Consider the following 14947-nt stretch of genomic DNA (forward strand, 5'->3'; position numbering starts at 1 on the left):
ATTTTCTTTTTTCTCCCCTGTGGACCTTGGGTATTTTTGGATACTACTTTTTTTAAGATTTTATTAATTTATTTGGGAGAGAGAGAGTACAAGCAGGGGGAGCATCAGTACAAGCATCAGTACAAGCAGTACAGCATCAGTACAAGTACAGTACAAACAGTACAAGCATCAGTACAAGCAGAGGGACCCAGGATCATGACCTGAGTCAAAGACAGATGCTTAAAGGACTGAGCCACCCAGGTGCCCCTAGACACTACTTCTTAATATATCTAGACATGGAATTTTTTTCAAGGGTAACTAGAGGTGGATATTTCCCTTCCCCAGGTCAGTTAGTTTCTTGTAAAAGCCCAGTCAGTTAGGCTCTGGTAATATAGTTTCCCTGAAGGCATTTTTTATTAAAAGAATGAAATACTCTGGACATACTTCAGAATGGGTATTTTTCTCCTCTGTCTGCCAAAAGTGCTAGGATATTTTTCTCTGATTTTCACTATGGGAACCTTGTAGGTCTCCTGGAGGTAAAACCTGGGAAAGTGTAAGCCCCCTCTAAGATTGTCTCTCATTGATGTTTAACTCCCAAGGTTGTCTACGCTGAGCCTTTGGTAATTTGTCAATTGCAGTTTAAGTTTTCTACCATGGTTATTGTCTCTAGTGGTAGATTATTTTCCTAGGTTTCTGGTCTCATAAGATGTGATTCTGTGTATTCACTTTTCTTTACAATTTTGAGGGCAGAGTTTCACCCTGGGACCTCAATTCTCTGATGGACCTAAGAAAAATCTTGATTTTCAGTTTGTTGAGTTTGGTTTTCCCTATTGTGAAGATAGGAGTGACGACTTCCAGAAAACTGTAATTGTGGGATTGAATTGCATTTCCCTGATGAATAATGATGTTAAACATGTTTTCATGTGTTTACTGGCCATATTTATATGCCATTGGAGAATGGTCTATTCAAATCTTTTGTTCAATTTTTAAAAGATTTTATTTATTTTATTTATTTAAAAGAGAGAGAGAAGGGGGGGAACAGAGGGACGGGGACAAGCAGATTCCATATAAAACACAGAGCCTGACACGGGGCTCAGTCCCAGGACACTTAAATCATGACCCAAGCCGAAACCAAGAGCCAGATGCTTAACTTACTGAGCCACCCAGGCAACCCCTCTTTGCTAATGTTTTAATTGGGCTATTTGTCTTTTAATTTATTGAGCTGCAACAGCTGTAATTTTTAGAGTATACAATTTTCACTTCTTTTATTAAATTTATTCCTAAGTATTGTATTTCTTTTGTTTCTATTGTAAATGAAATGTTCTTTCAATTTCATGAGTTGTTCTATTTAAGTGTTTATAGAAATACAATTATTTTATTTATTTATTTATTTACTTATTTATTTAGAGAGGCAGAGGGAGAGGTAGAGAGAGAATCTTAAGAAGGCCCCATGCCCAGCACATGAGCCCAGTGCAGAGCTTGATCTCACAACCCTGAGATCATGACCTGAGCTGAAATCAAGAGTCAGATGCACACTCAGGTACACCAGAAATGCAATTATTTTATGTATTGATTTTTTTATTCTACAATCTTGTCAATCTACTTTATTCAATAGATGTTTTTAATTGAATTTTTTAGGATTTTCTAAATACAAGAGTATGTCATCCACAACTATCCAGATAGAGATAGTTTTACGTATTTATTTCCAATCTCATTGCATTTCATTTCATTTACTTGACTAATTCCTATAGCTAGATTTTCCAGTACATTTTTGAACAGAAGTGGCGATAGCAAACATCCTTTTCTTTTTCTTGATCTCACAGGGAAAGCATTTACTTTTTCACCATTAATTATGATGTTCTGTAAGATTTCAAATATGCCCTTTGTCATGTTAAGTTCCCTGTATTTCTAGTTGTGGAGCGTCTTTTGGTAAGAAGTGGTGTTGTATTTTGTCAAATCCTTTTTTTTCTATTGATATGATAATGTGGTTTTGGTCTATTAATCTATTGATATGTTATGTTATGTTATATTAAGTCATTTTCCATGGTAAGCCATTCTTGCATTCCTGAGATAAATTTTAATTGGTCATGGTGTATAATATTTTTTATATGTTTCTGGATTTGGTTTGCTAGTATTTTGTTGAGGATTTTTGCATCTAGATTTAGAAGATATATTTTTTGTAATTTCCTTATGATGTATTTGTTTGATTTTAGTATCAGAATAATACCTTCTTAGAATGAGCTGGAATATGTTGCCTCTTCTAATTTTGGAAAGAGTTTGTGTAGAATTGGTGTTAGTTCATCTTTTAAATCTTGGCAGAATTCTTCAGGGAAGCTATCTTGTTCTGCATTTTTCTTTGTAGGAAGTTATTTCATGTTATGCTATGCTCACCCACAAGTGTAGGTAGCTACTACCTATTGCCATGCAATGCTATTACAATACCTTTGACAACATTTTCTCTGTTGTATCTTTTATTCCTGTGATTTATTCATTCCATAACTGGAAACCTGTATCTCCCACTCACCTTCACCCATTTTGCCCAGCCCCCCAACCCCTCCTTTCTGGCAGCCATCAGTTTGTATTCTATATTTATAGGTCTGACTCTGCTTTCTCTTTGTTTATTCATTTGTTCTTTTTTTTAGATTCCACACATAACTGAAATCATATGGTATTTATATTTCTTTGTCTGACATATTTCACTTAGCATAATACCCTCTAGGTCTATCCATGCTGTCTCAAGTGGCAAGATCTCATCCTTTTAATGGCTGTGTAATGTTCCATTCTGTGTGTGTGTGTGTGTGTGTGTGTGTACCACATCTTCTTTATCCATTCATCTATTGATGGGTACTTGGTTTGCTTCCATATCTTAGCTATTGTAAATAATGTTTCAATAAACATAGGATGCCTATGTCTTTTTGAATTAGTGTTTTCATTTTTGGGGGGATATATACCCCTTAGTGGAATTTTGGGATCATATGGTATTTCTATTTTTAATTTTTTGAGGAATCTCCACACTGATTTCCATAGCAACTGCACCAATTTACATTTCCACCAACAGTGTGCGTGGTTTCCTTTTTCTCCACATCTTCACCAACATTTGTTGTTTCTAGTCTTTTGTAATACCACCCATTCTGACAGGTGTAAGGTAATACCTCATTGTGGTTTTGATTTGCATTTCTGTGATGTTTAGTGATGTTGAGCATCTTTTCATGTGTTGATTGGCCATCTGTATGTCTTCCTTGGAAAAATGTATATTCAGGCCCTCTGCCCCATTTTTCAATTGGATTATTTGTTTTTTGGGTGTTGCATTGTGTAAGTTCTTTCATATATTTTGAATATTAACCCATATCAGATATATCATTTACAAATATCTTCTCCCATTCAGTAAGTTGCTTTTTTGTTTTCTTGATAGTTCCCTTCTCTGTGCTAAAGTTTTTATTTTGATGTAATCCCAATAGTTTATTTTTGCTTTTGTTTCTCTTGCCTTAGGAGACAGATCTAGAAAAATGTTGCTAAAGCCGATGTTGAGGAAATTACTGCCTATGTTTTCTTCTGAGAATTTTATGGTTTCATGTCTCACATTTAGGTCTTTAATCCATTTTGAATTCATTTTTTATGTATGGTGTAAGAAAATGGTCCAGTTTCATTCTTTTGCATTTAGCTGTCCAGTTTTCCTAGCACCATTTATTGAAGAGACTGTCTTTTCCTCATTGTACATTTTTGTCTCCCTCTTTTTTTTGTTTTATTTTTGTCTCCTTTATCAAAAATTAATTGACCATATAAGCATGGGTTTATTTATGGGTTTTCTGTTCTGTTCCATTGATCTATGGGTCTATTTTTGTGTGAGCGCCATACTGTTTTGATTATTACAGCTTTGTAGTATATCTTAAAATCTGAGATTGTTGTATTTCCAATTTTATTCTTCTTTTTCAAGATTATTTTGACTACTTTGGGTCTTTTGTGCTTCCATAAATGTTTTATGATTATTGTTCTACTTCTGTGAAAAATCCTGTTGGCATTTTGGTAGAGATTGCATTGAATCTGTGGATTGCTTTGAGTGGCATGGACATTTAAATAATATTAATTGCATCATTTTACAGTCCTACTAGCAATGTATACACGTTCTAACTTCTTGACATCCTTGCTAACACTTATTTTTCTCTTCATCTGGCCATCCTTGTGGGTGTGAAATGATATTTCATTGTGGATTTGGTTAAATTTTCACTAGTGCCTAATGACATTGAGCATTTTTTATGTGCTTAATGGCTATTTGCATATAGTTTTTTTTGAGAAATGTCTATCCAACTCCTTTGTCCATTGTTTGTTTTTCCATTGTAAGAGTTTACATATTCTGGATACTAGACTCACATCAATTTTGTGATTTGTAAATATTTTCTCCTGTTCCATGATAGTCTTTTCATTCTCTTAATAGTGTTGTTTGATGCACAAAAATGTTCAATATAATTATTTCAAATTTATCTATTTTTTACTTTCATTGCTGTGCTTTCAATGTTATATCCATGAAACCATTGTTAAATCTAAGACCATCAAGGTTAACCCTTATAATTTCTTCTAAAAGTTTTATAGTTAGCTTCTATTTTCCGAGCTTTATTAATTGGACAAAATCTTTGTTTCCCCACTGAATAGTCTTGACACCCTTATTGAAAATCAACTCACCACAGTTGTATGGGTTATTTCTGGGTTTCATTTCTATTCCATTGATGTAAATATCTATCCTCTTTGAAGTACCAAGATGTTATGATTACTACAGCACTGGAGTAAGTTTGAGACTTTCATCTTTTTTATTCTTTTCCAAGATTGTTTTGCCTATTTGGGGCCTCTTGCAAATCCATATAAATTTTAGAATTGTATTTTTCATTTCCACAGAAAAGGCTGTGGCATATTGGTAGGAGTTGAATTGAATCTGTAGATTGCTTTCAAGGGTATTGCTATCTTAACAATATTAAGTCTTGAATTCATGAACACAGGATGTGGTTCCTTCTTCATATTTAATATAGTTATTTACAACTATAAGTTTCCATTTAATCACTTCTTTAGTTGTATTAAAAATATTTGGCATGTTGTGTCTTCATTTTCAGTCATCCCAAACGACTTTCTAATTTCCATTATGATCTTGTCTTTCACCCATTGGTAATTTAGGAGCATGTTTTTTTAAGTTCTTTTTAGTTTAATCATATTTATGAATTTCTCAATTTTTTCTATTTTATTAATTTCTAACTTAATTATATTGTGGTCAGAAAATGCACTTTGCATAATTTCAATTTATAAAAAAAATTATTGACATTTGTTTTATTGCCCAGCACATGGTTTATTGTAGAGAATGTGTAGGTTGCTTGGGAAGTATAGACATTTGAACAATATTTGTTCTTCAAATCCATGAGTATGGAATGCCTTTCCATTCCTTTGTGTCATCTTCAGTTCTTCAGTTCTTTCATCAGGGTTTTATAGTTTTCAGAATACATGTCTTTCACCTCTTTGGTTAGGTTTATTCTTATATATCTTATTGGTTTTGGTGCAATTGTAAATGGGATTGTTTCCTTGATTTCTGTTTCTGCTGCTTCATTATTGGTGTATACAAATGAAACAGATTTATGTACATTGATTTTGTATCCTGTGACTTTACTGGATTTATGTATCTGTTCTAGCAGTTTTTTGGTGGGGTTTTTTGGGTTTTCTTTATAGAGAATCATATCATCTGCATATAGTGAAAGTTTGACTTCTTTCTTGATGAGTTGATGCATTTTATTTCTTTTGTTGTCTGATTGCTGTGGCTAGGACTTCCTATACTATGTTAAATAACAGTAGTGAGACTGGACACTCCTGTCTTGTTCCTGAATATAGAGGAAAAGCTCTCAATTTTTACCCATTGAGGATGATATTAGCTGCGTTTTTTTTTTTAATATGACCTTTATTATGATGAGATATTTTCCCTCTAACCTTACTTTGTTGAGGGTTTTATCATGAATGGATGTTGTACTATGTCAGTTGCTTTTTCTGCATCTATTGAAATGATCATATGGTTCTTATCCTTTCTTTTATTAATGTGATGTATCACATTGATTGATTTGTGATTATAAAACCACCTTTGCAACCCAGTAATAAATCCCACGTGATTGTGGTGGATGATTTTTTAAAAATGTGTGGTTGGATTTGGTTTTCTACTATTTTATTGAGAATTTTTGCATCTGTGTTCATCAGGAATATTAGCCTGTAGTTCTCTTTTTTAGTGGTGTCTTTATCTGGTTTTGGGATCAGGGTAATGCTGGCTTCATAGAATTAATTTGGAAGCTTTCCTTCCTTTTCTATTTTTTTGGAATTGTTTGAGAAGAACAGGTGTTAACTCATTTTTAAATACTTTGTAGAATTGGCCTGTTAAGCCATCTGGTCCTGGACTTTTGTTTGTTGGGAAATTTTTGATTACTGATTCAATTTCTTTACTGGTTATTAATCTGTTCAAGTTTTATATTCTTGTTTCAGTCTTGGTAATTTATATTTCTAGGAATTTATCATTTTCCTCCAGGATTTGTTGGCATATAATTTTTCATAATATTCTATCTTTTTTTGTTTTACTTTTAACCTAATTTTATTCCTGCTTGCTTTGGAATAGGAAATAGATTATTCAGGAAAAACATACAGTAGGGAGAAAAGAGTTAAGATGATGGAAGACTAGGGGACCCTAATTTTATATGGTCCCTGGAATTCAGCTAGGTTGTTATCAAATCATTCTGAACACCTATGAAATCAACCAGAGTTCTGAGAAAAAGAACTGCTGCAATTATACAAATAGAAAAATTGACCACTCTTTGCAAGGTAGGAGGTGCAGAGATGGGAATCCAAGTTGATATATAGTAAGATAAACCACAGGGGTAAGGAGTGCAAAGCAGTGGAGTACAAAATTGGAATTTTTAGAAGTCTGCTCCAGTGGGGGAAGCTCCTGCATGAAAGGTGCTCAGGTGGTGAGGTGGGCAGAATCCCAGGTGGAAGAGCATAGTTTCAGGATCCCCAGTGACACAAAAAGAATGGGGGTGCCTGAGTCAAGCAGAGTTCTCAAGCATTGGAGCAGGGAAGCAGGCTGTAAACAGTGAATCTAGGCACCAGCATTCTGCTTGGTGTTGCCATAAACCAGGAATCACTGCATGGTTGGGTGACCACTCTTTGAGCAGGGGCACAGCAAAAGACAGAATGGTGAGATCCCCTCCCTCTCCAAGGAGGAAGGGTGCGGGTCCACACTGCAGGAGTCTGTAAAGTTTGGAGACTTGAAAGGGGGGGTCACATGCCTTAGATAAAAATCCTTGGTCACAGGCTGGGTGAATAGAGAGTTCAGATGAAAACCAGGGAGACATGAGTGATAGACTGCTTTTCTGTGAGGGCTCACTGAAGAGTGGGGGGCATGAACATTTAGCTCTGGGGCTACAGATTGGGGCATCACCATTTTCATCCCCCCATCAGTGCTGAAAGCCTTCAGGGAGCAAAACAAGGCCACATAGTGCAATCTGGAACCACTTACACTGAGCCCAGCCCTGTCAAGGGGGGTGCAATTCCACCCAGGCAAAAACACCTGAGAATCAGAGCAACAGGCCCCTCCTCCAGAAGACCAGTAGGAACATCCAACTAATAGCAAGTTTACTGATCATAGAGAACTGCAAAACGCCAATTCCTGGGGAAAATATATAGCATTAGTGGGGTTTTTAAATTATTATTATTCATTAGTCTTTCAGTTTTATCTTTAATTTTTATTTATTTATTTATTTATTTTCCTTTTCAGCTATTTTATTTTATCAATTCTTTCTTAGGTTTTTTATAGTTATTTTAAAATTATATATATGTATATGCATATATATATTTCATTTGTGGTTTCCTTTCATTGTATTCAATTATATATATATATAATCAGTTTTTCTTTCTTTCTTATTTTGGAATCTAGTTCCTTTAACAAACAGACCAAAATACACCCAGGATATAGTTTATTGTTGTGTTCTGTTTTACGTCTTGTTTGAAATAAGATATTCTTTTTTTGGACATAATGACAAGATGGAGATGCTCACCCCAAAAGAAAGAACAGGAGGCAGTACTCACTTCCAGGGATTTAATCAATATGGAAATAAGAAGATGTCAGAACTAGAATTCAAAATGATGATTATAAAGATGCTAGCTGGGCTTGCAAAAAAGCATAGAAGACACTAGAGAATCCCTTACTGGAGAAATGAAAGAACTAAAATCTAATCAGGTCAAAATAAAAAAAAAAATCAAAAAGGCTATTTCTGAGATGCAGTAAAAAATGGAGGCTCTACTTGTTTCTCCTTCCCCTTCCTGGGGCAACCACCACCATGATCCTGTTAGAGATGAACAACTGCATCATTGAGGAGAGTCTCACACTCAAATTCAAGAATGTGGCTGCCAATAACAAATCAGAAGAAGTAGAAGTAACATTTGCAGATTTTGAAGGAATCCTCTATCATATTTCAAATATTTTTTAAATTTTATTTTATGTTATTTTAGTCACCATACAATACATCATTAGTTTTTGATGTAGTGATCCACAATTCATTGTTTTCATATAACACCCAGTGATCCATGCAATACGTGCCCTCCTTAATACCCATCACCAGGCTAACCCATCCCCCCACCCCCCTTCCCTCTAAAACCCTCAGTTTGTTTCTCAGAATCCATAGTCTCTCATGGTTCATCTCTCCCTCCGATTCCTCCCCCTTCATTTTTCCCTTCCTTCTCCTAATGTCCTCCATGCTATTCCTTATGTTCCACAAGTAAGTGAAACCATATGATAATTGACTTTTTCTGCTTGACTTATTTCACTTAACATAATCTCCAGTCCCATCCATGTTGATGTAAAAGTTGGGTATTCATCCTTTCTGATGGCTGAGTCATATTCCATTGTATATATGGACAACATCTTCTTTATTCATCCATCTGTTGAAGGACATCTCAGCTCTTTCCACAGTTTGGCTATTGCGGATATTGCTGTTATGAATATTGGGGTGCATATGGCCCTTCTTTTCACTACATCTGTGTCTTTGGGGTAAATACCCAAGAGTGCAATTCCTGGGTCATAGGGTAGCTCTATTTTTGATTTTTTGAGGCAGCTCCACACTGTTTCCCAAAGTGGTTGTACCAACTTGCATTCCCACCAACAGTGTAAGAGGGTTCCCTTTTCTCCACAACCTCTCCAACATTTGTTGTTTCTTGCCTTGTCAAATCTAAATGGGACCAAACAAAATTATGGTCAGTATTTCTTTGAAATTCTACAAGTAACTTCAAGTGCATGGTGCTGATGAGTTATTAAAGAGGGTGTACGGGAGTTTCTTGTTAAATCTTGAATTGGGTTGCAATGGCTCTTTGCTATATGACCTTAAAAATCTCCCGGCATCCAAAGATTCCTTTGTGCATCAGGCTGCCATGTTGAAACGAAATTGTTTTACTCCTGTCTTTGAGAAATATTTTGAGTTCCAAGAAGAAGTCAAGGAAGGAGAGAACAGAGCAGTTATCCATTATAGGGATGATGAAACCATGTATGTTGAATCTAAAAAGGACAGAGTCACAATAGTCTTCAGCACAGTGTTTAAGAATGATGATGATGTGGTCATTGGAAAAGTATTCATGCAGGAGTTCAAAGAAGGCTGCAGAACCAGTCACACAGCCCCACAGATCCTCTTTAGCCACAAGGAACCTCCTCTGGAGCTTAAAGACACCAATGCTGCCATTGGTGACAACATTGGCTCCATTACCTTCATGCTGTTCCCTTGCCACACCAATGTCAGTGTTCCAGACAACACCATCAACCTGATCCACATATTCTGGGACTATCTGCACTACCACATCAAATGCTCTAAAGCCTATATTCACACCCTAATGTGGGCAAAATCATCTGACTTCCTCAAGGTACTGTATCATGTATGTCCAGATGCAAAGAAGAAAGAAATGAAAATAATCACAAGGAAGACATTTCCATCCCACTAACTCTCAGGAACAGGAAGAGGAGGTGGGTGGCATCTGAAGGCTGGAACACTTGCTACTGGATAATTGTAGCTTTTAATGTTGCACCTCTTCAGGTACTTAAGGGATTCTCCGTTTTGGTTCCATTTTGTACACGTTTGGAAAATAATCTGCAGAAACAAGCTCTGCTTGCAAGGACTTCATAATTCTCAAGAATTAGAAAAAGAAAAAAAAAGAATTCCACTTGATCAACTTAATTCCTTTTCTTTACTTTCACTCCCTAACTCCCCTTGCCTTCCTCCCTCTTTTCCAAGCTGTTACACTTTGCAGTATGTTACGGATAATGACTTGCAGGATAATGCAATCTTAATTTGTTTTCTCCTAAATATTTGAGTTCAAACTCCTGTATCAAAGAAATACGGTTGGGATCATTAATAAAGAAAATCTATCGTAAAAAAATTGGAGGCTTTAACTGCTAGGATAAATGGGGCAGAAGAGAGAGTGAGTGGGAATAAGCAAGCTGAGAAAAAGAGAAAAACAACTACTGGATCACAAAGGGAGGATTCGAGACATCGGCAATACCATAAACTGAAATAATATTAGAATAATAGGGGTCCTAGAGGAAAAGAATAGAGAGATGGTCAGGTTTATTTGAACAAATAAACTGAAGCTGAGAACTTCAAACTTTATTTGAACAAATAAACAAGTAGCTGAGAACTTCCTTAATCTGGGGAAGGAAACAGGCATTCAAGTCCAGGGGGCACAGAAAACCCCCCTCAAAATCAGTAAAAATAGGTCAACATCTTAACACATGATAGTGAAGCTTGCAAATTTCAGAGATAAAGAGAAAATCTTGAAAGAGCTCAGGACAAGAGGTCCTTAACTGACAAAGGTAGACACAAAGACTGGCAGCAGACCTGTCCACAGAGACCTGGTAGGCCATAAAGGAGTGGCATGATATATTCAGGGTGCTAAATGAGAAAAATATGTAGCCAAGAATACTTTATCCAGCAAGGCTGTCATTCAGAATAAGAGAGAGAGAGTTTCCAGGAAAAATAGAAACTAAAAGGATTGTGATCACTGAGCCAGTCCTGCAAGAAATATTAAAGGGAACCTTTGAGCAAAAATAGAGCATAAAAGTAACAAGGTTGAGAAAGGAATGGAGACAATCTACAGAAACAGAAACTCTACAGGTAATACAATGGCACTACATTCAGATCTTTCAATAACTACTCTGAATGTAAATGGATTAAATGCTCTAATCAAAATACATAGTGTATCAGATTGTATAAAAAAATAAGGCCCATCCATACTCTGTCTCCAAGAGACTCATTTTATTTATTTTATTTTATTTTATTTTTTCCCAAGAGACTCATTTTAGACCCAAAAACACCTCCAGGTTGAAAGTGAGGGGGTGGAGTACCATTTATCATGCTAATGACATCAAAGAAAGATGGAGTAGCAATCCTTATGTCAGACAAATTAGATTGTAAACCAATGACTGTAATAAGAGATGAGGAAGGGCACTATATCATAATAAAAGGGTCTATCTAATAAGAAGATCTAACAATTGTAATATTTATGCTCCTAACTTGGGATCAGCCAAATATATAAATCAATTAATAACCAAATTAAAGAAACACATTGATAATAATACAGTAATAGTAGGGGACTTTAAAACCCTACTCACAGCAATGGGCAGATCATCTAAGCAGAAGATCAACAAGGAAACAAAAGCTTTGAATGACACACTGGACATGATGGACTTCACAGATATATTCAGAGCATTTTATCCTAAAGCAAAAGAATACACATTCTTCTTGAGTGCACATGGAACATTCTCCAGAATAGATCACATACTGGGTCACAAATCAGATCTCAAACAGGAAAAGATTGGAATTATTCCCTGCACATTTTCTGACCACAATGCTCTAAAACGTGAACTCAATCACAAGAAAAAAATTGGAAGGAACACAAATACATGATGGTTAAGAGCAACCTACTGAAGAATAAATGGGTCAATTAAAGATGAATTACAAAAATTCATTGATTCATTCATATTTTTTTCAAAAAATCAAAATAAAAACACAGCAGCTCAGAATCTTTGGAATGCAGCAAAGGTGGTCCTAAGAGGGAAGTACATAGCAATAACAGGCCCTTCTCAAGAAACAAGAAAAGTCTCCAATACACAACCTAACCTTGCACCTAAAGGAGTTGGAAAAAGAATAGTAAATAAAGCCTAAATCCAGCAGAAGAGAAATGATAAAGATCAGAGCAGAAATCAATGAAATATAAATAAAAAGAACAATAGAACAGATCAATGAACTAGGAGCTTGTTCTTTGAAAAAATTAATAAGATCAATAACCCCCAGCCAGATTTAGCAAAAAGAAAAGAGAAAGGACCCAAATAAATAAAATCATAAATGAAAGGGATGAGATCACAACCAAAACTGAAGAAATATAAGCAATTGTAAGAGCATATGAGCAACTATATGCCACCAAATTAAGCAATCTGGAAGAAATGGATGCGTTCCTAGAAACAAAGAAACTACCAAAAACTGAAACAGCAAGAAGTAGAAAACCTGAACAGACCCATAACCAGCAAAGAAATTGAATCAGTAATCAAAAATCTCACAACAGACAAGAGTCCAGGATTAGATGGTTTCCCAGTAGAATCCTACCAAATATTTAAAGAGGAATTAATACTTATTCTTCTGAAGTTTTTTTTTTTTTTCAAAAAATAAAAATGGAAGAGAAACTTCCAAATTCATCCTACAAAGCCAGCATTACTTTGAATCCACCAAAAAGGAGAATTACAGACTAATATCCCTGATGTCAATGGATGCAAAAATTCTCATGAAGGCACTAGCCAATAGGATTCAACAGTACATTAAAAGGATTATTCACCAGGACCAAGTGGGATTTATTCCTGGGATGCAAGGGTGGTTCAGCATCTACAAATCAATGAATGTGATACACCATATAATAAAAGATAGGACAAGAATTGTCTGATTCTCTTAATTGATGCAGAAAAAGCATTTGACAAAATATAGGATCCCTTCTTGATTAATACTCTCTGCAGTGTAGGGATGGAGGGAACATACCTCAATGTAATAAAAGACATATATGAAAACCCCACAGCAAATATCATCCTCAATCAGGAAAAACTAAGAGCTTTTCCCCTAAGGTCAGGAACACGACAGGGATGTCCACTCTCACCACTGTTGGTCAGCACAGTATTGGAAGTCCTAGCCTCAGCAGTCAGACAACAAAAAGAAAGAAAAGGCATCCAAATCAGTGAGGAAGTCAAACTTTCATTCTGTGCAGATGACATGATACTCTTTGTGGAAATCCCAAAGGACTCCACCCATAAATTGCTAGAACTCATACAGGATTTCAGGAAAGTTGCAGGATATAAAATCAATGCACAGAAGTCAGTTGCATTTCTATACACTAACAGTGCAACAGAAGAAAGAGAAATTAAGGAATCCATCCCATTTACAATTGCACCAAAAACCAGAAAATACCTAGGAATAAACCTAACCAAAGAGGTAAAGGACCTGTAGCTGAAAATAGAACACTTATGATAGAAATTGAGGAAAACACAAGGAAATGGCAAAAACATTCCCTGATCATGGATTGGAAGAATAACTATTGTTAAAATGTCTATGCTGCCAAAAAGAATCTGCACGTTCAATGCAATCCCTATTCAAAATACTATCAAAATTTTTCACAGAGCTGGAATAAATGATCCTAAAATTTCTATGGAACCAGAAAAGACCCCAAATAGACAAAGGGATGTTGAAAAAGGAAACCAGAAGTAGTGGCATCACAATTCTATACTTCAAGCTCTATTACAAAGCTGTGATCATCAAGACAGCATGGTACTGGCACAAAAACAGACATAGATTATTGGAACAGAATAGAGAACCCAGAAAAGGACCCTCAATTCTATGTTCAACTAATCTTCTACAGAGCACAAAGAATATCCAATGGAAAAAAGACAGTCTCTTCAACAAATGGTATTGGGAAAATTGGACAGCCACATGTAGAAGAATGAAATTGGGCTATTTTCTTATACCATACACAAAAGTAAACTCAAAATGGATGAAGGACCTAAATGTGAAAAAGGAATCCATGAAATTCCTAGAGAACACAGGCAGCAACCTCTGTGACCTCAGCTGCAGCCACTTCTTTTCACACATGTCTCCAAAGACAAGGGAAACAAAAGCGAAACTATTGAGACTTCATCAAGATATAAGGCTTTTGCACAGCAAAGGAAACAGTCAACCAAACCAAAACATAACCTACAGAATGGGAGAAGATATTTGCCAATGTCTTATCAGATAAATGGCTTGTATCCAAGATCTATAAAGAACTTATCAAACTGTATGAATCATTGAACACTACATCAAAAGCTAATGAGGTACTATACAGTGGCTAACTGAACATAATAATAAAAAAATAAAAAATAAAAAATAAAGCAATGATAAAATAAAAATACCACAATGAAAAAAAAAAAAAACTTATCAAACTCAACATCCCAAAACCAAAGAACCAGTAAATAAATGGGCAGACAACATGAGCAGACATTTCTCCAAAGAAGACACAAAATGGCCAACAGATGCATGAATAAATGGTCAACATCACTCAGAATCAGGGAAATAAAAATAAAAAACCACAATGAGATACCACCTCACACCAGTCAGAATGGCTAAAATTAACAAGTCAGGAAATAACAGATGTCATCAGTGATGTGGAGAAAGGGGAATCCTTTTTCACTCTTGGTGGGAATGCAAACTGGGACAGGTGCTCTGGAAAACAGTATGGAAGTTTCTCAAAAAGTTAAAAATAGAGCTACCCTATGGTCCAGCAATTTCACTACTAGGTATTTATCCAAAGGATAAAAACATAGTGAATCAAAGGGACACCCGCACCCCAATGTTTATAGCAGCAATGTCCACAATAGCCACAATATGGAAAGAGCTCAGACGTC

General features: G+C 35.6%; 2 protein-coding genes across 2 annotated transcripts in view; both read left to right on the forward strand.

The window, feature by feature from the left end:
* Window positions 1–14947, forward strand: part of DACH2 (dachshund family transcription factor 2) — a 373931-nt gene that overhangs the window by 6399 nt on the left and 352585 nt on the right. The window lies entirely within an intron of this gene.
* Window positions 8328–10161, forward strand: LOC118026076 (actin-related protein 2/3 complex subunit 2-like). Its single transcript, XM_035028826.1, is given in 2 exon segments — window positions 8328–8468; window positions 9226–10161. Coding segments are annotated over 2 exon segments (891 nt in total). The 3' UTR covers window positions 9976–10161.

This window comes from Mirounga leonina, unplaced genomic scaffold (assembly GCF_011800145.1).
Source record: "Mirounga leonina isolate KUSES-001 unplaced genomic scaffold, KU_Mleo_1.0 Mir_204, whole genome shotgun sequence".
Classification (NCBI taxonomy): domain Eukaryota; kingdom Metazoa; phylum Chordata; class Mammalia; order Carnivora; family Phocidae; genus Mirounga; species Mirounga leonina.